The following is a 22,201-nucleotide window of genomic DNA, read 5'->3' on the forward strand; positions in this document are numbered from 1 at the left end:
CGTTGCCAAAGTTGTGGAGTTGGTCACCACAAATGAAGCTCTTCCAACCCCCTGCTTTCTCCTCACGCTATCCTCCTTGTCCTTGGAGAGCCAGATAAGCAACTGGCAGGTAAGCGGGAGATCGGTTGCAGAATTGGGGAAAAAGGTCTCGATGACTGTCAAGTCCGCAGCATAAGTTACGGAGAAGATATGACTGCTATACACAGTGTTTGCGATGGTGATGATCACCACCCAGATGGCAGAAGCATTGACGCCCACGGTTCGTTGATGGAGAAGGGGTCCTCTAGGCGTCTCTGGCGTCTGTCTAGGCTGTCAACTAACTTTCTGGATCATTGAACACGATGCTGGAGCAACAAAACAAGCCGTCTTGCAATGACGTATGTGGATTAGATGACATACACAAGCGCCATGTTCGTGCTCTTGGTAATGGCCACTGCTTGTTCAACAAGAGACGGGCGGCAGTTCAGTAGCTCTTTTTCCTATCACTCTTATTGTCGTCGTCGATAGAAACTGCACATTTACAACTCTTACCTCCATGTTGCGGTAGCCTCATTGCGTGCGCCGACCTTTATCCTCGTTGCGACATAGAGCTCTTCCTTTATCTGCGTCATTTGGAGCCAAGGAAGAATGTCGGCACTCAGCGCCCCGAAGGAAGCAAGCTTCCCTTCGGTCGAAAAGCACCTGGAAGATCAAGGTCAGTCTTGTTGCGGCAATCGCGCATCCACATACAGTTCAACTGACATTTTTTTGGCAGCGGCATCAGCAGCATTGTATCAACCCAGAGATACAGCCTCCAAGCAGCGCGCTTCCTCAATCCTGGATAAGAATGGTCGGCTATCTTCTGCCAGTGAGTTTGACCCCGCCCCATACCGCCTACCCCATCACTCTACTAACACCTTCAATTCAGGCGCCGCCACCTCTCTGAAATACGCTCGAGCTGAAGACCTACCTTCGTATCCTTCCAAGGGAGGAGTCAAACTGGCATCTGCCGGTGCCGCCGCAAGTCTCGCAGACTCCAATAAGAAATCAGTCGACCTTTGGAAACCGGGTAATATTCCTGCGGCAAACATTGCTGCAGATAAAGCCAAAGACTATGAGATGGACCCCCTGTGGGAGCCAGAATTAAGCAAGGCCGGTTCGAAGGCAGCACTGATCGCGAACAGAGACCAGGCCCCAGTGACTATATGGAGGGCCACAGAATCAGAGAATGGATCTACTGCTGCGATTTCCGCACTTCAGAACCAGTCTTCTCCCCCTGCCATAACTGAGAGAGAAGTATCGAAGGATGGGCGCCAGAAGGCATTGCTAGCCGCAACAGCATCCATGTCAAGCGGAAGACGTCGAGCAGAGTCAGCTCCCATGAAACCACAGCCTCCACCAGGCAACTCTGCATGGGCTCTGAAAGCCGCAAATTCGATATCCGGAAGGAACTCGTCCGATATCCCACGTCCGCAACAGAGCACCGACTCCTCAAATTTAGATCCAGCTCGAATTCAAAACATGGCGCGCAAAAACGTGAATAGGCAGATGTACACCGCAAACCCACCGGTGGCAATCGAGGTCGAAGAGAGGAACAGGCAGGATACGTTGCGAGCTTCAGCAGTAGCTATGGCCAAAAAGATGTATGCCATTCAACAAACTCACATCGATGATGCCAGAGGCATTCGGCGTTCAGAAAGCCATTACGCCGCACACACTGCCAGGAAGAGAGCGCAATCCGATGCGGCCAACGAAGCTATCCCTGAAGAACTCCCTCGATACCAAAACTTGGAGGAAGCTGCGCGCAAACTGGCGCAGGAGCGACTTGCTAAACTACATGACGAAAATGCTGAATACCGGCAATACTACGTACAGACATCGCCACAAAAACAGTCGCGATTGTCGTTACGAGGACGCCCTCGACGGACATCTAATCTGCAAGATGATAGCGATTCGGATGAAGAACAGTCTCGCAGAATCAAAACGCAGATGTCCATCTTCCAAAGCAAGCTGGCTGAGGTCGACACCAAGAAGCGACAAGCTGACAGGGACAATTTATTGGCCATTGCTCACAAGAACGTTACTGCACGCATGAATGCCATCGATGAGAAGGTCTTCTCGGAAACAGGAAAGACTAGCCCGCAACAGCGTGAGCAATGGGAGCGACAAGCACGAGAAAGAGCTCAACGAGATAGTGATGAAAGAATGGTCAATGTTGGCAAAGTCCACATCGGTGGAGGTAAATACCTCGATCAATCGGAAATCGACGCAATTGCGAGGGCTCGATTGCAACCAACCTTTGACGAGATTAACGAGAAAGCCGAAGCACAACGCGCTAGAGACGAAGAGATCAGGAAAGAACAGGAAAGAATCAAGGCTGAGCAAGAAGCTGAAAGACAACGACAAGCAAAAATCAAGGCTGAGCAGAAAGCAGTTGCAGGTATGTATCCCGTCACGTTTATGTGAAGCTCAAGACTAACCAGAGTTCTAGATCGTGAGAAAGCAGAAGTCCGAGCTCAAAAGGCCGAAGAGAAACGAAAGCTTGAAGAGCAGAAGCATGAAGAACGTCGTATCAAAACCGAACAAAAGGCCGCCGAGAAGAAAGCACGTGAAGAAGCTCTTGCCGCATCAAGGGGTACGGAAGCGACACCGACTAAGAAAGGGTTCGCGGGTTTCCTGTCGAGAGGTACTGCCGGAGCGGGAGCTGGAGCGGTTGCAGCAGGGGCTACACCTGCTGCTGAAGTCGCTGTTGAGGGTACTACAGGATCTGTTGATAGACCTGTCTACCCGACAATGCCACCAGTGGAACCAGGAGAACTCGCTGGGGACACTGTCCACGATCAGGTCACTTCCGACAAGGGTGAAGCTCCACATATCATATCAACTGACAATGAGGCCGGTGTTGCGGGTTTGCACGAGGAGGTGACAACAGACGAGCGTGAAGCTCCGCACGTCATTTCCGCCGATACTGAGGCTGGTCTCGGGGCGAAGTCGTTGGAAGAGACGACAGACGCTGAACCTGTCACAGAGAGTGGTGTGAAGGACGCCGTCTCTGGTCAGCCGTATTCAGCAGTACAAGAACCAACATCAGCTACGTCGCCCACTTCCCCAACCTCACCGTCCAAGAGAGCCTCGACATTGGGGTCATGGTTCAAGAAATTCAGGACTGGATCTAAGGCGGAGAATGATGCCGAGAAGCCGGCTCTGACAGTTGCTGAGCCTACGACTGCCACTGCCGACCACACCCAAGGTATTGAGGAGGAAGAAGATGAGCCGGCCACCGACTCGATACGCGACGTTGCTCTGGCAGGTCGAAAGAGCGACGCGGAAACTGATGACTTGTACGGAGGATCTGCTCTAGAGGAAGGAAGAGTATCACCGGTGCAAGAGGGGCATGGTGAGACCTACGACGCTGTCACCGACCCAGCAAGACCCATCAGTCCGGTATCCGAGTCTGATGCCGACGAGGAGCCATATGTGATGGCCGCTGATGTTGCCTCATCCAAGTACGAATCCGAACATGGCGGTGGGTCGAAGAGAAATTCTGGCATGAATCAGCTGGACGCTGACGCTGGCGCTGTATCTGACACTGACTCCGAGCCACGAGGCAGGAAAGGTTTCCGCGAACGCTTCCTCCAGAAAGTCATTCCTGGCAGAGCGGACAAGGAGAAGCACAAGTCAACCACTGAGCCTACGGTAGCCGTAGCCTCTCCTATCGCCGAAGAGCCAGCAGAGACCGAGACAAAGACCGATGCCAAACCTCATGCCAATCCGGCCACAGGGATCCTCGCGGACACAGAGCCTCTACGTGAAAAGATTCAGGAGCCATCAACGACTTCAACGGAAGTGCCCGACACGGGAGCTACTACTCCAGCATTGACGCAGACTCAGACCAATGGTGACGATGACGATGATTTTGAGGAGGCTCGCGACACGTTCGATGAGCAGAGACTGCCGGCCACTGCAAGCATGGCTAAGATGGAGTCACCGCGCTTGGTCGAAGTCGGCAAGAAGTCTGAAGATGGGTCTTCTGTCGGTGGGCGCAACAGCATTGGTAGCGCCACTGGCAGTCGATTCACCGAGGAGCTCTAAGTTTATGTGAAAGGATGGGAAAGGACGGAGATTTGGGACACCCTGATACACCCGTTTGCATGTGTTCTACTTCTTGCTTGACGTGCCTGTGTTTGGTGCCTTGGTAACTGGATATCCTGCTCTGTCTACGATTTTGCTATTGTGCTGTCTACTACGTCTGCTTCGCCAGTCATGCAATACTATATTTCCACGCCTTTTCGTGTCCAAGCAGAGTATGCACTACATGTCTGAACGCGACGCATGTATCACATCAATAATACAGTTTTGCACTGATGTGCTGGTGCGTATTGAAGAAGTGTTGAAGAAGCGATTTGTCCAGCCAGCCTTCCTAAGCACCCGTGATCAAAACATAAGAACATGTCTAGAAGTACCTACCGTACCTACTGTGCCTACTGTAGAGTGAGTCTCAGTAATGAGCCCACCGGAGCCTGTCCTTGATTGGGCATTTGAACGTACCTCGGCACCTGTCCAGATCAAGCTCCATCATGCAACGTCTGGGGAAGTACTGTACGGCTATCCCACGTTTATCGGGCGGCTGTCATCAGCCTAGCCTTCCATATTGTGTACTTCATGTTCAACTTCCTCGAGCCATGCTAGGAGCACCGCACATCTCTTCACGTCCTACATAAGCCTTTGACGCTCAAACAGTACAAGATGACCGGTGAGTCTTCGAACCGCTTTCCTGAAGTCCGCTGCCCGCTTGCTGACCATAGTCATCAGTCTCGACTGCTGCTCTATCTGTACCTGCGGCACTCGCGGGTCTCGCATACCTCAACGGTCGCTGGCGCATTTCTGTCGACCTTGAAACCATCGTGCCCCTGGCTGGAGCCACGAGATCTTTCACCAAGCGCGAACGAACAGATAGAGTCAACTCCTTCTACATCCTCGAGGAGCATGCCAATAACCCCAAGATTGCGGACAAGATATTCCTCATCTACCAGGGAAAGAGTTGGACCTTCAAACAGACATACAACACTGTCCTTCGCTATGCGGGATGGCTTCACTCTGTGCACTCGGTCGCCCCAGGCGAGATCATCGCCATGGACTTTATGAACAGCCCTACTTTTCTCTTCCTGTCCATCGCCATGTGGTCACTAGGTGCCATACCAGCCTTTATAAACTATAATCTTACCTCGAAACCCTTCATTCATAGTGTCCGGACCTCAACGGCAAGGCTCTTGCTTGTCGACCCAGAAATCGAGTCTAGGGTGCTCACGCCCGAAGCAACAGAAGCCTTCGCCGCATCCAACTTCCGCAACAATGCTTTCCCAATCGACGTGGCTGTTTTGACCACCGGTCTGCAGTCTTCGCTGGAATATTTCCCACTCTACCGGGCGCCAGACTCTGCCAGAGCTGGTGCGATTGGCCGCTCTCAATGCTGCTTGATCTTCACATCCGGGACCACAGGGCTACCAAAAGCTGCCAAGATTCCCTGGCTTCGAACGAGCTGGGGTTCTGATCTCATCTCTCGATGGCTGGGTCTTCGCCCGGTGACGTCCTCCAAACCGGACAGATTCTACACTGCCATGCCACTGTACCATGGAACGGCCTTCCAACTAGGATTTCATATGTGTTTGGTGTCCGCGACGACACTAGTTCTAGGTCACAGATTCTCGACCTCGCGCTTCTGGGACGACGTCATATCAGCTGATGCAACAGGGATCCAGTACGTTGGAGAGACTCTGAGATACTTGCTCGCTGTCCCACCCCAACCCAACGACCGCACCAAACATCGTGTTCGCCTGGCATTCGGTAACGGCCTGCGCCCGGATGTCTGGGACAAATTCCGGAATCGATTTGGAGTCGAGACGATCGGCGAGTTCTATGGCGCCTCGGAAGGTCCTGGAGCGAGTCTGAACCTGTCACGAAACACGTTCTCGTCAGGGGCGATTGGACAAACAGGACTGATTGGAACACTGATGAACAAAGGTACAAGATCAGTCGTGCAAGTCGATTGGCAGACTGAGTCCCCCCACCGAGACCCCACGACTGGCTTTTGCGTGCGTGTGCCCGATGGTGAACCAGGCGAGATGATTTTCAAGGTCGACCCCAAGGACATCGAAGCCAAATATCAGGGGTACTTTGGCAATCAGCAGGCCTCGGAGTCGAAGATCCTGCGGGATGTCCACGAGAAGGGTGACGCGTGGTTCCGCAGCGGGGATGTCGTCCGACAAGATAAAGAAGGCCGTCTGTGGTTCTCGGACAGGCTGGGCGACACCTTTCGATGGCGAAGCGAGAACGTCTCGACTGCCGAGGTCGCGCAGATCATCGGCGAGCATCCCCAGATTCTCGAGGCGAATGTTTATGGCGTGGCAATCCCCAACCATGACGGGCGCGCGGGTTGCGTGGCTGTGTTGCTGAGGGAGGTCACGGGAAATGAAAGCCCGATCTCTGAAAGAGTATTGGAGAGTCTGGCGACGTTCTCGCGCAACAGTCTGCCGAAATATGCGGTGCCTGTGTTCATAAGAGTGGTCACCAGTGTGATGGCGACAGGGAATAACAAGCAGCAGAAACATGTGTTGAGAGAGCAGGGCGTGGACCCAGAAAAGGTCAATCCCGAACGAGTGTTTTACCTTGCGCCTGATGCAGTGAGGTATCAGGAGTTTGGTGTGAGGGAATGGCAGGCTCTAAAGGCTGGGAAAGTGAAGTTATAGTAGGGCTCTATTGGCCTTACAATCATCTTTCATGAGATTATTTTCTCAACTTTTATGCTCCAAACCATTCTGTCTCCATTGACCCGAGGCAGGCTTGCGTTTCTCTAACAGCTTGAGTACAGCAACTTACTTGTACGCCAAATGCAGGAAAACTACTTGAGATTCAGAAGCCATCCATTGCTCTCAGCCAAATTGTTCTCATTCAGCTATTCGAAACTTGATATCTGCCTGATATTTCTCCAAACTCGCCTTCTCCCACGGTTCCGACTTCTCAGGCGGAACGCTCTGATAGAATGGCTTACCCGCACCAGTCAGCACATCAAGGATTCCTCTTCCGCTGATAAAAACATATACCCTTGCATACCGGCTCTCAATAGCCAGACTAAAAGCTCGCCCCCGCGGTACATATATCGTCTCACCAACATTCAGTGTTGCAACCTCCGTCTCATCTAAAGTGAACGTCACACTGCCATCCGCAACCTGAAAGGCATGATGCACGTCGTCAAACACAAAATTCTTCGAAAGAGGGCTGCTCTCATGCCACGAAGACCCTTCGATACTCCCGATCGAGAATCTGCCCCCTGATTCTGCGGCCGTTGCAAGTGGACTGACCACCATCCCTCCCAGAAGGAATCTCGGTCCCGTGCCAGCACGAAGGAAATACGGTTGTAAACCATTAGGCAGCACATTGTCTTCACCCTCATTCCACGCTTGCGGCTTGATTTCCGCCAACTTAGGGTCTCGTACAGGAATCATATCGAATTTCTCGCTCGCAGCTTTCAGTTTTGGAATCAATACCTCAAACACGTTACGATCATCCTCTAAAGGAAACAAGGGACCGTCATATGATTCGCCGATGAACCGAAAGAACTCCTCCCATCCGCCGGGGACGATGAGACCGACGAATTCCGTGTAATCTCCCAATATCTGGTATTGGTGGACCGTTCCTGGTGGGACACTGGCGAAGTCCCCGGCTTCCATGGTTCGACATTGGTCGTTGGCCCAGACGTTGACTTTGCCTTTCAGACACAAAAACACGTCGTGGGTTTCGCGGTGGTAGTGGAAGCCTATGGGGTCGCCTTGTGCGCCGCCGGTTCCGACCACGGCGAAGGCGTTGTCGGTTTCCTTGCCTGTTACGAGGAGACGGGTGGCGGACTTGGAGCAGGGGATGTAGATTATTTCGCCGCCGAGAGAAGGGAGAATGTATGGCTGTCCTGGACGACCTGGGGCGACCTTGACGGCTTGGAGGGATTTCTGGGTGGTACCCATGTTGTGGTCCTTCGATAAGCAACTGTGGCTTGGGGTAGATTTGTTCCGGGAGAGAGTTGTTCCTTCAGAGTGTGTCCAGTTCCGGCAGTGCTGAGATGTCGCAAGGAAGGCTCCAAGGTTGTTCGACGCTGAAGCTGGTCTTGAAGAATTATTTCGCTGGTTTTTGAATCCCCGGGTCTCCCCTCAAAGTCAAAGACAGCATATTCATTGCGGGATATCCGAGCGAGGTCCCAGAATTGCTGGATCGTCGGGCCCATGTTGGAGACAGCAGGCGTTTTTGTGGGGAAGTCAGGCTTCCGGTCGGCACCATTTGATGCCGAATCCGGGATCTACCATATATGAGATTGGGATGAGGTTCAGGTTCCATCGACAGTCTAGGACGGCGAGAGAGCATACTTACAGTGTGGTGCAAGTTCAGGCTCAGACGTTGGCGCTCACAGCCTGATCTTTCTTTCCTGACCAAATGGAGTCTTCTTTCGCACTTCACATTCCAACCAACCTCACATTCCAAGACTACTTCGCAGTGACACAGACCGCAAGAACCTGGGCAGATGGGTATGACCTCAAGGTATGCTCTGCTCTCTCCTTTTTTTTTCAGCTAGTCCCTGTGCATTTTGATCAGAGTGATCAGAGCCCAAGTCATCACGTCTATGCGCTATCAATGTTAACAAAATGTCCAGTCCTATGCTCACCTGATATCAACGCTGGCGCCTCAAGTCTCAGTCGACTATACTGACGTGAACCCGGACTGGGGAAAGAAAATCTACGACAAAGAAGCATTTGCCAAGTTGTGGCTTAGTGAAGAACACCTGGGAAACAGCGCCCTCAACACACAGCACTTGCTTGGGCTGCCTTACTTCTCATATGTTGGACCAAAGCGTCCACGTAACGAGTTTGGAAACTGGTTTGCCGCAAGGCCTACCAGCCATGGGGAAATCGCTGCAAATGATCAGGATTCGGAAGAAATTGAAGTGAGTTGGCAGATTCTGGCGAGCCATGGTCGTCGCGCCACAGACTCTGCAAGTGAGGACAAAGACCACCTGCCCCTGATCGGCGAGACGTCTGATCACAGAGCGTTCATGACTCAGGTCTACTTCAAGGTGCAGGACGGTGATCAGATAAATTCATCTGGACGAGTGTGGAGACTGGCGTCGATCAAGCCTTCGCCCATATATGCGACGGGGGTTTTTTCGAGGGTTCGGAGGCCTAGCGGCGCGCCCTGACGGGAACGGAACTCGGATTGGAGACACAAGGTTGATTACAAGCTCCCAGCCAAGGGAATTGCTGAGTCTATCTCTGAGAAAGGTTGCATTGTCTGGACGCTGTTGCTCCTGAGACCCAAGATAGACTTAGCTCCTCATCAACCATACGGAGTTCTTCACACCTAATGTCCTAGCGTTCGCTTTTGGGGCAGGTAGGGCCCTCAGCTCTGTCACGGTAAAGATAGAGCTGGGCGCTCTGGTGTGCTCTGGGACCAAGCCCGGTGGCGTTTTTACGCATTGCATCTACTGTCAAAGCAACAGCCGAGGAGTTCTTCATCATCGAAAAGATCCTGAATGTGACTACGTACAGGCATGAGATCCGACCAGTCATCGGTCTTTGCTTGTGCTCTAAGATGCTGTCTTCTTGACAGCCATCTGGCTCATTCTGGTTTCCGAATGCTCAAGAGCACTCTCGACGTGATGATTCATCCTCTCCTTCACTGGGTTTGCAAAACAAGCGACAACGGCGTTCACCGCAACGAGACAGGAGACGGCCACCCAGACCCATTTCCATGCCTCGGTTTGTGCGTGGGATACTGCCTCCAACACGGCACCGACTGTTGCCTTGGACAAAGCGGGTCGAATCTGCTCGAGGGCAACAGGTGGTGCTACAGCTGGGTTCGCCAATGCTCCGAGGACCTTCGCAAGAAGCGCCTTTCGTCGGACACCGATCCTGTGGTAGTGTGCGACACAGCCTGCTGCACATCCAGGGGCAGATTTGACGCATATTTGTTGCTGTGGATGGCGGTGAAGATTGTAATTCCCACGATATCACCAAGGGCGCGGCATGAAATCCTCAACGTCCCCGCAGTCCCAAGCAAGAATGATGGGACGGAGAGTGCAAGAGCAACCACTACCGCCATGTCAGCATAATGTCATTACTATCGTAAATGCCCGAGCTGGGCAGCCTGCGTACCAGGAATGACAGTGGTGACGGCTGTTCCGATGCCAAAAAGAGTCGAAAACGCATAAGTCCACCTCAACCGATTGGGGGTCACAAGAGCCATCAGACCTGTTCAAATTACCTTAGCAGTAGTTTCCGCATGTCTGAATTTCGGGGCTCAAACCTGTGAAGAGGCTACACCAGATAAGCGCTGCCACCAGCATAGTCCTGTAGGACTTTGTTCTCGCCATCAGATATCCGGCTGGCAGGCATCCAAACAACGAAGTGATCAGGTAAGGTGACAGGATAACAGCGATTCTCACAGCGTCTGTCGTGAAGAGGCTAGCAATCTCTTGGGCATAGAGCACATTGACGCCGAGTAGTAGCATGCCGTCTATGGTACAAACGAAAAGGAGGATAGGGAAATTGCGATTCGCGAAAAGCCGGTGGTCAAGCAACCCGTCCGTTTTGACAAACATTTCGAAGACAGCTAGACCCACCAGACCCAAACAGCCGACGACAAGAGTGGCAGCAACGACTTGGCCGCTCGACCAGGCATAAGTCGTGCCACCCCAAGTCAGGCCAATTACCAAGGAAGCCAGGGATCCACTAAGAAGAAAAATACCGATGTAATCGAGACCGGAGAAGATGTTGCCAAGGGTTTCTTGACGCCGAAGTGTCGGAGGTGGTGGGAAGTATGTCAACGCCACACTTGTGCCCGCGATGAAATAGGCAAAAGCGTTCAGGTAGTAAGACCACCGCCATGTGTGATACTTGACAAACGCGCCGGCGCAGTATGTCCCAAGCAGAGCTGCGGAGCTGGCCAGTGTTTGGGTGTAGCCCATGACCCATGGTCGGACTTTGTTGGGCGTGATTTCTTGACTCGCTGCGACGGAAACGATCTGTTTGCCAGTTAGTTCTGAAAAGGCGCTCTGGAACTCGCGGCACATACGCAGCCTGCATTGGCGACTCCGGACAGAACTTGACCGGCGACAATTCTCTGCGCTGTATGAGCTGTCCCAGCAATACACGCTCCAACCACACCGACGGCAGCCCCTCCAACCATGAACCATTTCTTGCCGAGCCGGTCACCCAGAAAGCCCTGGCGCAATTCGCGTCAGTCAAGTGCAGTGACAGCTTGTGAGGATGTCGGCTTAGGGAGTTCATACAAAGACGGGCCCGAAGCAGAGCGTCAATAGAAAGCTTGCGTTCCCAATCCAGCTGGCTAGATTGGCACCCCCCACGCTTGCAACTTGAAATCTGATGGTAGTGTTTGACTGTAAAGGTCAGTGTATGGGTGTTTGCAGTAGATCCTCACTGAGTCAGTGACGTACCGTGTTGGTCAACGCGGCACAGCAATTTGCAAGGGCGAGCGCCGTGATGGCCAGGGCCGACCTCCAGCCCAGCTTGTACTGAACATCCTGCTCTTCTTGAAAGGACACCGACCCAGGATTGATAGGGACGTCGAGGGCGGTTTCGACATGATGCTGTCCTTGCACCTCTGACTTGGCTGCCGCAGACATTGCTTCGATGGTGAAAGTCGTGGGAACGAAAGAGAGCCTCCACGGAGACAATAAGCACTTTGCTCGTCAACAAGTATGAGTATGGTGAAATGTGGAAAGCTATGGGGTTAGGAGTTTGACCCGGGGGCCTTGAGGTTTAAAGTAAGTGACTTGGACGCGCTCGTTGTCAAAGAAAGCCTCTGTCCCATCTCAATACTGGTATGATCGGAACATCCGACCGCGGGAGGCGGTGGTGGGATCTAAGCAATCACTGGGGGGAGTATAGTGCGGGTGCAGTGATGGCTGGGCGGACTGACGCGACCCCATCTCTCGCAGGCTAGAGACTCGTGAAGCACTGCTCACTCGCGCATTGCTAGTGTCAAAAATAGACGACATAGCATCTACCACCGACCTATAACCTTCGGCTTCACACGATCGGACCGCATCAAAAAGCCACTATAATTGTGGATGGTGACTAAGAAGCACTATAAGCGAATGACCAGCGGTCCAAAGCACTAGATTGAGCTTCGAGGCTTTTCCGATCCTTTCAGACTTCCGAGAATCCCGAAGAGGACGCTGCTCGGACCTGACGGCTGAAATAGGAGTTCAGTAAGATGTCTACTTCCGCAGTGCAATTCGCTCCAGATGCGTACGGCACAGAGTTTTGCAAGACAGTGCGTCCTAGGGCCAAGTTTGGAAACATCAGAGACTCTGCGGTGAAGCCGATCCGATATCACCGATGCTCGATAACGGATGTGATTTGTTGGCCTCGTCGGCTTCGTGATAGCTGTCGTAGCCGTATAACCACGGTTGCACTTCTGGGCATGTCCTAGCAGCTTTGTCAGTCATAACGGTTGCAACGGACGAGAAATTTACTGACCATCGACTCGGGAATTTGCAAGATATGCTTTTGCCGAATTGTGAGGCGAACAGCGAGTCTCGCAGCTCTTGTGCCTCCCCGTCAGGCATGTGGAATGCATCTCTTTGATGAAATGTCTCACGAACAATCTTCTCACTCCGTGATTTTCGTAGGCGTTCGTACAGCGTTATAGCCCGAGGAAGTTGCTCCTTCGACTTCACGTACGATAGAAGCCCACCGAGAACCGCAGCATCCTCAAGACTCGAATTTGCGCCTTGTGCCAGGTAAGGCAGCATAGGATGGCAAGAGTCTCCAATCAGCACGAAGTTCTTCTCTACATTCGTCCATGATTGCACCTCCTCCCGGTGCATCAATTTCCATTTGTCCACTTGATCGACTTGCTCGAGAAACCGCGTAAGGATAGGATCCCATCCCGAGAAGAGAGCTTTCATTTCGCCCACAGATCCTTTCGACCGGGACACATCCTTTGGTAGGTCATCAGGGCACAGCAGGACGATATTGTACATGGTACCATTCCGCAGTGAGTAGCCGACAGCGTGCGAATATGGACCTAACCAGAAGTGCACCTGTGGATTGTTGATCCACTCTCTGAGTTCGGGATCCGTGATTTTATCGAGCTCGAGAACAATCCTGTATGCTAGGTCTCCAGTTGGTAACGGTTGATCGGACTTCCCCAACATACTCTCACGGCATTTGGACCAGAGGCCGTCAGCGCCAATAACGAGGTCGCCATGCACTCGTTCGCCGGACTCAAGGACGACTTCGGGCCCAGAGACGACTCGTGATACACGGAACCCAAGTTCAGCCCGCACTCCAAGCGATAATGCCTTGTTGAACAAGATCTTTTGCAAGTCCGCTCGATGCATATCGAGGAATGGGGCGCCGTACTTCCGTCGCATCTTCATATCGAAGTCTCGTTCTTCGGCCAATACCTTGCCGTTACTATACCTGTGAACGGCCAAAAGCGTGGGTTCTGCGGCTACAGCTTCGACTTCAGCTTCGAGACCCCATCGCCGTAGAAGGCGTGAAGCATTTGGTGTTATCTGCAGGCCAGCCCCGATCTCGGCAAGCTCTTTGGACGCTTCATAAATGACCACTCTGTGATGAGCAAGCGCACACGATACTGCTGCTGCCAGACCGCCCAGGCCGGCACCAACGATGATGATGTCCAGTCGCGCGTTTCGCTCGATCATCTTGGTGTTTGTATCGTCGTTCTGGTGAGGGGTTGCCATTTCCATGATACATTTAGAACCATCATTTTGAAGTTTTTGGCCGGTCGATCTAGGCTTCCGAGGTCCCAGCAAGGTTGCCATCCCAGCCATGAAGCGATAGACGTAGAGTTTGGGCAATTCCGAGCTGCTGCAAGACAATCCGGTAATGCGGAGCAGGAAGACCATTTGGTCACATTTAGCACTTTTGCCATCGACTTCTCCACTCATTCTTACTTTCACTGTTCAGGTGTGGGACAACTCCATGTGCATCAATGAACCTCATGGCACGATACCCTAATCTATAAGCTCATCCAGTGCTCCGCCGGCATCATGGCAGAATCCGACGTCAGGTTGGAGAAGGGCAAAAAGCGCTCCCGAGCCGCGAGAGCTTGCGAGCTCTGCAGGGCCAAGAAATACCGTTGTGATGAGATGAATCCGTGCAGCAAGTGCAAGCGTACGTTCCATCTCCGAAGCGCACATGAACCACAAAATAAGGTCAGTTCCAGGGTCAGCGGGAAGCTGACGCTGTTGCAGGATTCAACGTCGAATGCGTGTACAAGGATGCTGAACCGTTCCGACAGCGAATCGGTGCAGACTCTCTGCGACCAGGGTTCGGTCTCTCTGAGAATGCACGGCTTCGAACAGATCATGAGGATGGCTTTGCGATCGACCGCCAGCAGGTTCACGATACTCCTTTCAGTCATCGAAGCTCGAATAACCAGGAGGACGAGATTAGCGAGATCAATCCTCACACTTTAAACCGGGAGTATCATGGACCAACATCGTCTCTGGCTTTCCTGGCCGCGTTGGATCGATGCACGCCAAATGATTCCGTTCGCGCTCAAGAGGCAAGTACGCAGGCACTGGTATCCGCACTTCACAATGATACCTTCTCGCCGCAACCAGCGCCAAACTTCGAGGATCAATCACTCGCCCAGAGCAGGTATTACTTTCGGCAATCTCGTTCCTTTCTTGATGGCTATTTCGAGAATCTTCACTTCATTCATCCACTCATCGACCGTTCACGGTTTCTGGCCAGGTGCGAGGACCTTTGGTTTGGACGCGTCGAAAAACAGTCTCAAAGTTTCATTGCTCTTTACTTTGCCGTAATGGCACTCGGTGCGTTGACACGAGAATGGAACGGTGACTCCTTCGAAGGTCTAAGCAGATGGACCTGGTCAAGGAAAATGTTCGAACAGGCTTCGATCAATCTGGGAAATTCCCCTTCACGGGTCGACTTGGAAACGGTTCAGGCGAATATAATAATGGCCAAAGTCTGCCAAAACGAGCTCAACCCCCATCTTGCCTACATGTACCTTGGTCTGGCAGTGCGTACGAGCTTGTCTGCAGGGCACAACCGACAATCCCGCAGCACCTTGACAACGTCTGAGCCGCCTGAAGACGGTGCAATTTCCAAGACCTGGTGGGGTCTCTTTTCCCTCGAGATTGAAACAAGCTTCGCCCTTGGCCGTCCAGATTGCCTAGGCGCAGACATTTATCACAACCGTGCCCTGCCGTTGGTTGAAGACAACGAGACAGCAATCTTGACTCCGATGGTGGACTTGGCCAGGATCATTCGGAAGATCTCTGTATGCATCTACCTCACGGCCACACCTATCTCGACGAGAATTGAGCACGCCACGAGGATCGAGACGGAAATGGACAAGTGGGTTCTGAACCTGCCCAAGCCCATACGGCCCCAGCTTAACGACATATCGGACAACATGGGTATTGCAAAAGATCCCATGTGGGCAAAGAAGCAACGACACACATTGAAATTTCGCTATTACAACGTCAAAATGGTCCTTTACCGTCCATGCTTGTTGCACGCTGGGCGAACCCAGGCTTCGAAAGTCAACAGAGAAGAGGGCCTCGATCTGGCGGTGTTCAAATGCGTGACAGCAGCCCGGAACACCATCCGGCTAATGCATCAGATGTACTGTCACGCGTCCTATTTCCGCACCTGGTGGTACAACACAACTTATACATTGTATGCGGCATCCATTATCCTAGGCTACCTCAACAGGATAGCGCCACCTGTCGAAAGGACAGAGCTGCTACAGTTGATCAACATGAGTATCGAAGTGCTTGACGCCATGGAGGAAAATGTCGTTGCGAGGAAGGCAGCAAAACTTTTGCAGAGAACATCCACCCAAATACAGGAGAGTGACAAAGCCACGGAAGTAAGACCTCCCCAACAAGGGGGAAGCCCAAACCACAATCCACTTCTGCAGCCTGACAACGACGATGTTCACGACTTTTTCCCCGGTCAGGACTTGTTCCTGGACCCTTTTGGCGATATCAACCTGGATTTCATGGCACAGATCTCCCCTGGGAACGAGGCAGACTTGTCACCCTGGGACGGCCGTTTTGAAGACACGCAATAAGACTTGACTCATCAGGTCCGAGAGCTTGCGATGATGAAGTCAATGGCCTGTCGAGCCCAAGCCTCCTCAGCGGGCACCGCTGTGCCCACAGCAAGGACCGGACTGAGGTGATTGTGGCCTTCCATCATCTGAACTGTCAATTTTGGCGTCACGGCGCCACTCGCTTTCCACTCTTTGATGAAATCGCCTCTTGGGACCAATATCTCGTCCTCGGGATCCAAGGTTCCATTCGAGACCATGACTGGCACCTGCTGCAACTCACTAATGGATCGATTTTGCTTGGAGGCCTCCAGTAGCCCCAATGGGCACCTTACGCGCACGTTGTCACCAAAATACGCCCGTAGTGTCTCGCTCCGATCGGCATGGGCCTGTTCAAAATGAAATGGAACCGAGAGGAGGATGACACCTTTCAGTACTCCTGCAGAACTCGCTGATAATATTTGCCGTCTGCTTGTTGCAAAGTCAGGTGCGAATAGGTATGTAGACAGGTGTACACCGCCGGCCGAGTTGCCCATCGTATAAATGTCCAACGGTTTGGGGAAGTGACCGAGAACCCAGTCAATGGCCAATTTCAGGTCTTCGCCGCCGGAAGGAAATTTAGCTCCATGCGTTATGAGTCGATAGTCAATGATCACGACCTCGAATCCCAAGTTCTCCGCGAAGTAGTGGCCAAGATTGGCATAAACGAGGCCATCAAGGTAGTTCGTGTTGATTTTCTCGCCTCTGACGAGACCTCCTCCGTACAAGAAGATGAAGACCGAAGACTTGCCCGTCACCGATTTCACACCAGCTGAGGGTGTGTACACATCAAGTTTCTGCCGTGGATGTTGGCCATACGCAAACGTCTCTCGACGCGTTGATCGGATTTTATCGGCTTGTTTGAGCAGCAATGGCGCGTATATCTTGTGTGTTGGCAGAACAATATCCTGGATTGCCGTCCCCAATGGCGCAAGGTGTTCCATTCCTGTGATGCGTGCCTTGACGGCGTGAATTGTTGGTTGTTCGTAGTAGGATCATTCCTTGTTCATCTAAGACTTTCTCAAAGACAGGCGTTGGCCAAGGCTTTGGGAGTGCCAGGGGCTGCATGAGCGTGCGGAGGCCGTCGGCAGTCAAAGATTTACAGCTTCCTCTTACCCGACATAAGTCATCATGCCGGCGGCAATTCCGAGGAACGGTAGAGCATTACGACATCCGAACCATGGGCCTTCCGAGATCCAGCATCATGGATATTTGGGTGATTCTCTTCCACTGAATGCTGCCGAGAGTCATATGCAGGACAGTATGTTCCGACGTCCTTTCCGGTCTTGTGAGGTGCCCATGGACAGCTTGTCACGTTATGAAGTGGCATGGCACAGCCTTTTCACACCAGCAACAGTGCGGATGAGGTCGATTTGTTTCTGCTCCTCTTTGAACAACAAAATCAGTCCACGCGCAAGTCGTTGTTACAGGCAGATCACACTGCCACTCAGCCGACATGCAGTTGTCTAGTCTCACCCTGCGAACGGATGTGTATGGCGCCATTACTCCAGCAGGCCTTCGAAAGTCTCTTGTTGGTAAAGTTGCACTAGTCACTGGATCTAGCCGCGGCATTGGGAGACACATAGCTCTTGCTCTTGCGCAGGCAGGAGCGTCAGTTGCGGTCACCGGGAGAGACGAGAAAGCGGTACAAAGGACCTGCGAGGAAGTGTCGTCGTACGGGACAAAATGCGCGCCTTTCGCTGCCGATGTTCTCGATGACAAGGCCATGGAAAAATTGACGAACGACGTAAGCAGACTCTGACTGGTGTCAATCTCAACCACCACGTGGTCGTTTTCTGACTTGCTTCTAGGTGGAAAAACAACTGGGTCCCATCGACATCTTGGTCCTCAGTGCAGGATCCAATACGTTCATGCCGTTCCACCAACACGACGCGGAGTCATGGTGGAATCTGATGGAACTCAATGTTCGTGCACCAATTTCGCTCACTCGCCATGTCCTCCCGAGCATGAAGCAGCGGAATTCGGGGACAGTAGTGTTCTTGAGCTCACGGGCGGCGGTCGCAGATCTCCCCTGGACGACGGCGTACAACTGCTCCAAAGTAGCTGTGACCAAATTCGCAGGCTCGCTCCAAGCTGAGCTCGAAGTGGTCCAAAGAGTCGAAGGTGGCTTTGACGCCAACGGTATCCAGTTGTTCTCGATTCATCCCGGCGAAATCGAAACGGACATCCATCAAACAGCATTCCCTGAAAATCTCAGAACGGATGCGCCGTACGTTCTTGAGCATATGGCGAAAATCGGAGCAAACCGACCACATTTTAGTCCTGAGCTTCCAGCTTGGACAGTGGTGTTTCTCGCAGCAGGTAAAGCCAAAGCTCTGAAGGGGAAATATGTCGATTGCACGCGGGACGTCGAAGAGGCTATTCGTCTGCATAATAGTTAGGCAGGATGGCAACGGAAGGAAGACTTGAAGAAACATTCAGCCACTTCGGTTTAAGTCCTCGGTGTTTCTTGATTCGAACCCTGGATGACCAGTGACTAAGTGAATGAGGCATATTCACGTGTCGTGAAGTGTGATGCGGTGAAAAGGGTACCTGCAGGTGAAGCAGCACTCATCGTGAATGTCAACACCAAGTCATTCATCCATTGTTAAGCCACGCAGTGATCATGACACTGCCCCCATCAATCCGACTCCTGCCTGAATTTCAGTTGCGACTGCCCTAAACATCAAGCAATAAATATCCTCGTATCTCTCGCCAAAAAGGCTCTCCATCAACCTTTCCACACTCCTTTCACTGCCTATCGAGCGCCGCCAGCACCTGAGAAAGCAAAATCCTTCTCGGAAAAGTCTTAACACTTGCTCGACTCTCATCACGTCCTCGAAGCCTCAATCGATTCGAAATGTGTTACAGCCAATACATCTACGAACACTGTCCCCTCTGCGAAAGCACCCATGAACGAATCACCAGCGTGCGCCGCTGCCTCAACTTCGAGCGGACCGGCCAGTGCGTGAGGTCCTTCGACTGGCGCCTCACCAGACGACCGACTGAAGAAATTGACCGATGCACCATCTGTGTGATGAAGCGAGAGCGACGTGAGCGAGCTGAACGAGACAAGCTCAAGAAGAAGGGCAAAACGCTCCCACACTTGGTACCAGCATGATCGATGCAAGAGACCTGAGAGATAGTCACGCTATCCTGTGGGATCTGTAAATACCAGTCGAGACAATGCTGTGCAGGCATTCGCCAACGTTTTTGCCGAAGGTGCTTCTTCCAGCACTGTTTTGAGATGCAAGTAATGGGCAACAGGATGCCATGGCGAAGCACGGGAGCGCAGAGAAGTGATGAGAGTCAAGCAGGATGGAGTCTGTCAACACCAACACACTTGACAGTCAATACCTTGAAGACAACACACAGAAGTCGTGCTGGAGTCAAACCATCTGCTGATATGGATATTCCGGCAGTCATGAAGAGCTAGTACTTAGTGTTTTGTACCTGGTACCACAAGTACCACTTCCCAACTCATGGGAACGGGACGAACTCATTCAATAATCAAGAAACGTCCAACCATAGTTCCCATCAACATTGACCCAGTCTTTCTCTTCAAAGGCTCTTTCCCATCCCGACATGACCGCCAGGACACGACACGCATTACTTGCCACCCCACAGATGATTTTATCACTCCTCGCCAGCACAGCCAGATCCATCAGGTACGCTCGTCCCAGCAACTCCCGCAGTTTCAACGCCTCGTCCGTCGGATGTGTCTTGTAATCCCTCACTTCTGCTGTGGCCAGAGACCGTTGCTTGTCCTTATCCCTTTCCTTCTCCTTTTTCTGCTCGATTTCCGTATTTTTATCGTCATGTTCAGGCCCAGACGGCGGCCTCGCCATAGTCGGCATCGGCGACCCAACTTTCTTCTGATTCAGCACGTGGACAGGCAACCCAAGCCCCCAGAACACATCCTTGAAGAATCCGCCTTCCCAACCCAACCCTGCTCCGTCCAACTGCTTCTTACTTGCCAGACTTATCCTCGTCTGCGCGCGCACCGCCCCAGGCAACTCAATGTGGTCATACATATTCGCATCATCAGACGCGAGTATAACCTTCCACTGTTCCGACGCGCCAATCAACCGCAGCGCCACGTCCATGTACCGTTCCGGCGGCAGGTATCCGTGCTGGAAACTGTACTCGAAGGGATGTCGATCGCCGCGACGGATATGAATACCCACGAGCCCATTGGTACCGTCGTTTTCGTGGCGCAATTTTTTCAGGCGACTCGAGACATGATTTTTGTCATCGCCACGTAGACTGAAAAGGGCTTCGTACCCTTCTCTCGCCATGTCGAAGATCTCGCGCTGCGAGAAGTGCGCGTGGAACGAATCGCCGAATGTCCAGGGCGTTGTGCCGGCCGATACCACCAAGTGTTTGGCCCGGTGGGGGCAGGGTACGCGTTGACTTGACGGTGGGGGCCGGCATTTAGTTGGGTTGGGGTAGGGAGTGAAGAAATTACTATAGTTTCCATACGGAAAATGACTGTCGTCGATGAAGAAGGTGCGCTGTTCGCGTTTGGCCAGGCTGTATGAAACCCACATGCCTAGCAACGCCGACCCGAGTCCTGCATCCGTGGCGTCGAGAACGTACGTCAGTGTCTTTGGGCAGATGGGCAGATGCTTGTCCGCAGACGAGTCCACCTGTTCGGGCAGAAAGTGGCGGGATTGAGCTTCCTCTACGTCGATGAAGTTGGCGTCATCTTGGTAGTAGTGGTCATCGCGAATTTCGTCCGAAGGACGACCAGCAACGTGCCGCGCGACCTCTTCAACCTGTGAACAGATGTCGGCGTAGTCTGTCGATGCAAGAGGGAAGCCGAGTTTCGGAGGGATCCAGATGGTCCAATGGTGCCTGCCCTTGCTGTCGGTCAGAGCGAGTGGCGTCGGATGGTTGGGCAGTTCAGCTGCCTCGACAATCTCGTATGTCTTTCCAAGTGATGACAGAAAGGTCAGGTCGGCGAGGTTGCGTGTTTTCTTCTTGCCGAATGCCACAATATAGTAAAGGCTGATGACAACGGTGAGCCATATGATAGCTCGTACGATACGTTTTGAATTGAGCTTTGGCGGTTTCTTGCCATGGCGAGGCAGTATTGAGGGTAATGAGGGTGAAGGAATTGGGGTTCTCGGTAACAGGCTTTTGAGCGAAAGGTATGGCTCTGAGGTATTAATCTTTAGTGGCTTAGGAGGACTTGCTCTGCTGGAGACGAGCATCTTTTTGCGAGGCTGGTCGTCATCGCACTTCTCATGCGGTAAAGTATTCATTCAGCGCAGGAAAGGAGCAGCATCCGGGTATTATGTGTTTCGTTTAGGCATGTACAAAGCCGGCTGGTGAAATCAAAGCAAACAAGTCGTGGCAGGTCGTTTATGTCTGGTGTGTCAAACAATCCAATCCGTAACCAGTACGGCGGTGTCGAATACCGGGGGGTTGAAACAAAGAAGTGTAATATATATACTGAAGGCCGTTTATGTCATGATATGGTCTTGTTGCGAACGGTCGATCTTGAAGTCGACTGGAGTTGATGCTAGGAAACACCAAATGGCTATCTTGAATGTGTGATGGCAGATTAATGGCAAAGGAAGTCGACCAAACTGTGCGGCAAAGGTATAGACTGGATAAGATATGGCTTGAACGCTCGTAGTGATGATAAAGTTTTTGATAAAGCAACAAAACTGCGGTTAAGGATCCTGGACTGTTAAAGAAGAGAAAAGAGAAAACCCTGGATTGAGTAGAGAAGGAAAAAAGGCTGTACCGGTAAGATGGCCCAGATGTGGACTCTTTTTCTTTGAGATCCGGTCCACAGATGGATTGCTGCGTAGGACAGATGAGGTTGCAGATGTTTGTCCCACGGGTGCGGGTACCCGGAATCAAGTGGTAACGAGTAGCATCGATGCCGAGTATGCAGCTTCAACTGTCAGGTATCTCGTTCCGGATATCGGCTGCTAACCGATTGCATCGACTTGAAAAGCCAAAAAGGAAGCTGGCCAACGAAGAGGGATGTTGACAGGCCAAAGGAAGGACATCCGGCATAAGTCGTGCAGTATACCTAAACATATCAGTC

At 52.3% G+C, this 22,201-nt stretch overlaps 10 protein-coding genes across 10 annotated transcripts; 5 read left to right on the top strand and 5 right to left on the bottom strand.

Annotated features, from left to right (window-relative positions):
- The first annotated feature begins 433 nt into the window (after window positions 1-433).
- On the top strand, window positions 434-4,400 carry EDD37DRAFT_635213 (uncharacterized protein). Its single transcript, XM_062816895.1, has 4 exons — window positions 434-694; window positions 755-847; window positions 908-2,419; window positions 2,471-4,400. The coding sequence occupies exons 1-4, from the start codon at window positions 628-630 to the stop codon at window positions 4,069-4,071; spliced, it is 3,273 nt and encodes a 1,090-aa protein (XP_062668382.1). The 5' UTR covers window positions 434-627; the 3' UTR covers window positions 4,072-4,400.
- A 74-nt stretch (window positions 4,401-4,474) lies between these two features.
- EDD37DRAFT_477929 (putative bifunctional fatty acid transporter/acyl-CoA synthetase) lies at window positions 4,475-6,824 on the top strand. The gene is made up of 2 exons (XM_062813168.1): window positions 4,475-4,732; window positions 4,792-6,824. Exons 1-2 carry the CDS (start codon window positions 4,726-4,728, stop codon window positions 6,723-6,725), a joined length of 1,941 nt encoding a protein of 646 aa, XP_062668383.1. The 5' UTR covers window positions 4,475-4,725; the 3' UTR covers window positions 6,726-6,824.
- Window positions 6,825-8,218, bottom strand: EDD37DRAFT_477925 (RmlC-like cupin domain-containing protein). Its single transcript, XM_062813167.1, has one exon. The coding sequence runs from the start codon at window positions 7,992-7,994 to the stop codon at window positions 6,924-6,926; it is 1,071 nt and encodes a 356-aa protein (XP_062668384.1). The 5' UTR covers window positions 7,995-8,218; the 3' UTR covers window positions 6,825-6,923.
- A 1-nt stretch (window position 8,219) lies between these two features.
- Window positions 8,220-9,393, top strand: EDD37DRAFT_477931 (uncharacterized protein). The gene is made up of 2 exons (XM_062813169.1): window positions 8,220-8,562; window positions 8,675-9,393. Exons 1-2 carry the CDS (start codon window positions 8,458-8,460, stop codon window positions 9,215-9,217), a joined length of 648 nt encoding a protein of 215 aa, XP_062668385.1. The 5' UTR covers window positions 8,220-8,457; the 3' UTR covers window positions 9,218-9,393.
- Window positions 9,394-9,604: 211 nt separating this feature from the next.
- On the bottom strand, window positions 9,605-11,662 carry EDD37DRAFT_651773 (major facilitator superfamily permease; the record flags this gene model as incomplete). The annotated part of the gene is made up of 7 exons (XM_062818392.1): window positions 9,605-9,929; window positions 9,980-10,109; window positions 10,173-10,268; window positions 10,324-11,041; window positions 11,092-11,241; window positions 11,309-11,416; window positions 11,474-11,662. 7 exons carry the CDS (start codon window positions 11,660-11,662, stop codon window positions 9,605-9,607), a joined length of 1,716 nt encoding a protein of 571 aa, XP_062668386.1.
- Window positions 11,663-12,343: 681 nt separating this feature from the next.
- Window positions 12,344-13,714, bottom strand: EDD37DRAFT_566664 (salicylate hydroxylase; the record flags this gene model as incomplete). Its single annotated transcript, XM_062814106.1, has 2 exons — window positions 12,344-12,470; window positions 12,522-13,714. The coding sequence occupies 2 exons, from the start codon at window positions 13,712-13,714 to the stop codon at window positions 12,344-12,346; spliced, it is 1,320 nt and encodes a 439-aa protein (XP_062668387.1).
- A 348-nt stretch (window positions 13,715-14,062) lies between these two features.
- On the top strand, window positions 14,063-16,106 carry EDD37DRAFT_651775 (Zn(II)2Cys6 transcription factor; the record flags this gene model as incomplete). Its single annotated transcript, XM_062818393.1, has 3 exons — window positions 14,063-14,186; window positions 14,267-16,000; window positions 16,057-16,106. The coding sequence occupies 3 exons, from the start codon at window positions 14,063-14,065 to the stop codon at window positions 16,104-16,106; spliced, it is 1,908 nt and encodes a 635-aa protein (XP_062668388.1).
- Window positions 16,107-16,124: 18 nt separating this feature from the next.
- On the bottom strand, window positions 16,125-17,228 carry EDD37DRAFT_477918 (Alpha/Beta hydrolase protein). The gene has a single exon (XM_062813166.1). The coding sequence runs from the start codon at window positions 17,079-17,081 to the stop codon at window positions 16,131-16,133; it is 951 nt and encodes a 316-aa protein (XP_062668389.1). The 5' UTR covers window positions 17,082-17,228; the 3' UTR covers window positions 16,125-16,130.
- A 1-nt stretch (window position 17,229) lies between these two features.
- EDD37DRAFT_477956 (uncharacterized protein) lies at window positions 17,230-18,778 on the top strand. The gene is made up of 2 exons (XM_062813170.1): window positions 17,230-17,884; window positions 17,949-18,778. Exons 1-2 carry the CDS (start codon window positions 17,594-17,596, stop codon window positions 18,537-18,539), a joined length of 882 nt encoding a protein of 293 aa, XP_062668390.1. The 5' UTR covers window positions 17,230-17,593; the 3' UTR covers window positions 18,540-18,778.
- An 862-nt stretch (window positions 18,779-19,640) lies between these two features.
- EDD37DRAFT_651778 (uncharacterized protein) lies at window positions 19,641-21,353 on the bottom strand (the record flags this gene model as incomplete). Its single annotated transcript, XM_062818394.1, has 1 exon — window positions 19,641-21,353. The coding sequence occupies one exon, from the start codon at window positions 21,351-21,353 to the stop codon at window positions 19,641-19,643; it is 1,713 nt and encodes a 570-aa protein (XP_062668391.1).
- Window positions 21,354-22,201: the final 848 nt, after the last annotated feature.

The sequence above is a fragment of the Exophiala viscosa genome (genome assembly GCF_022695815.1).
Source record: "Exophiala viscosa unplaced genomic scaffold EDD37scaffold_8, whole genome shotgun sequence".
Classification (NCBI taxonomy): Eukaryota; Fungi; Ascomycota; class Eurotiomycetes; order Chaetothyriales; family Herpotrichiellaceae; genus Exophiala; species Exophiala viscosa.

Bases quoted from the DNA above. Each gene is read 5' to 3' on its own strand.
- EDD37DRAFT_477925 (XM_062813167.1), bottom strand. From the start codon at position 7,994: ATGGGTACCACCCAGAAATCCCTCCAAGCCGTCAAGGTCGCCCCAGGT.
- EDD37DRAFT_635213 (XM_062816895.1), top strand. From the start codon at position 628: ATGTCGGCACTCAGCGCCCCGAAGGAAGCAAGCTTCCCTTCGGTCGAA. The intron at 695-754 runs GTCAGTCTTGTT...TTTTTTTGGCAG, and splicing joins AAAGCACCTGGAAGATCAAG to CGGCATCAGCAGCATTGTAT. The intron at 2,420-2,470 runs GTATGTATCCCG...CCAGAGTTCTAG, and splicing joins TGAGCAGAAAGCAGTTGCAG to ATCGTGAGAAAGCAGAAGTC.
- EDD37DRAFT_477956 (XM_062813170.1), top strand. From the start codon at position 17,594: ATGCAGTTGTCTAGTCTCACCCTGCGAACGGATGTGTATGGCGCCATT. The intron at 17,885-17,948 runs GTAAGCAGACTC...ACTTGCTTCTAG, and splicing joins TGGAAAAATTGACGAACGAC to GTGGAAAAACAACTGGGTCC.
- EDD37DRAFT_477931 (XM_062813169.1), top strand. From the start codon at position 8,458: ATGGAGTCTTCTTTCGCACTTCACATTCCAACCAACCTCACATTCCAA. The intron at 8,563-8,674 runs GTATGCTCTGCT...CAAAATGTCCAG, and splicing joins CAGATGGGTATGACCTCAAG to TCCTATGCTCACCTGATATC.
- EDD37DRAFT_477918 (XM_062813166.1), bottom strand. From the start codon at position 17,081: ATGGAACACCTTGCGCCATTGGGGACGGCAATCCAGGATATTGTTCTG.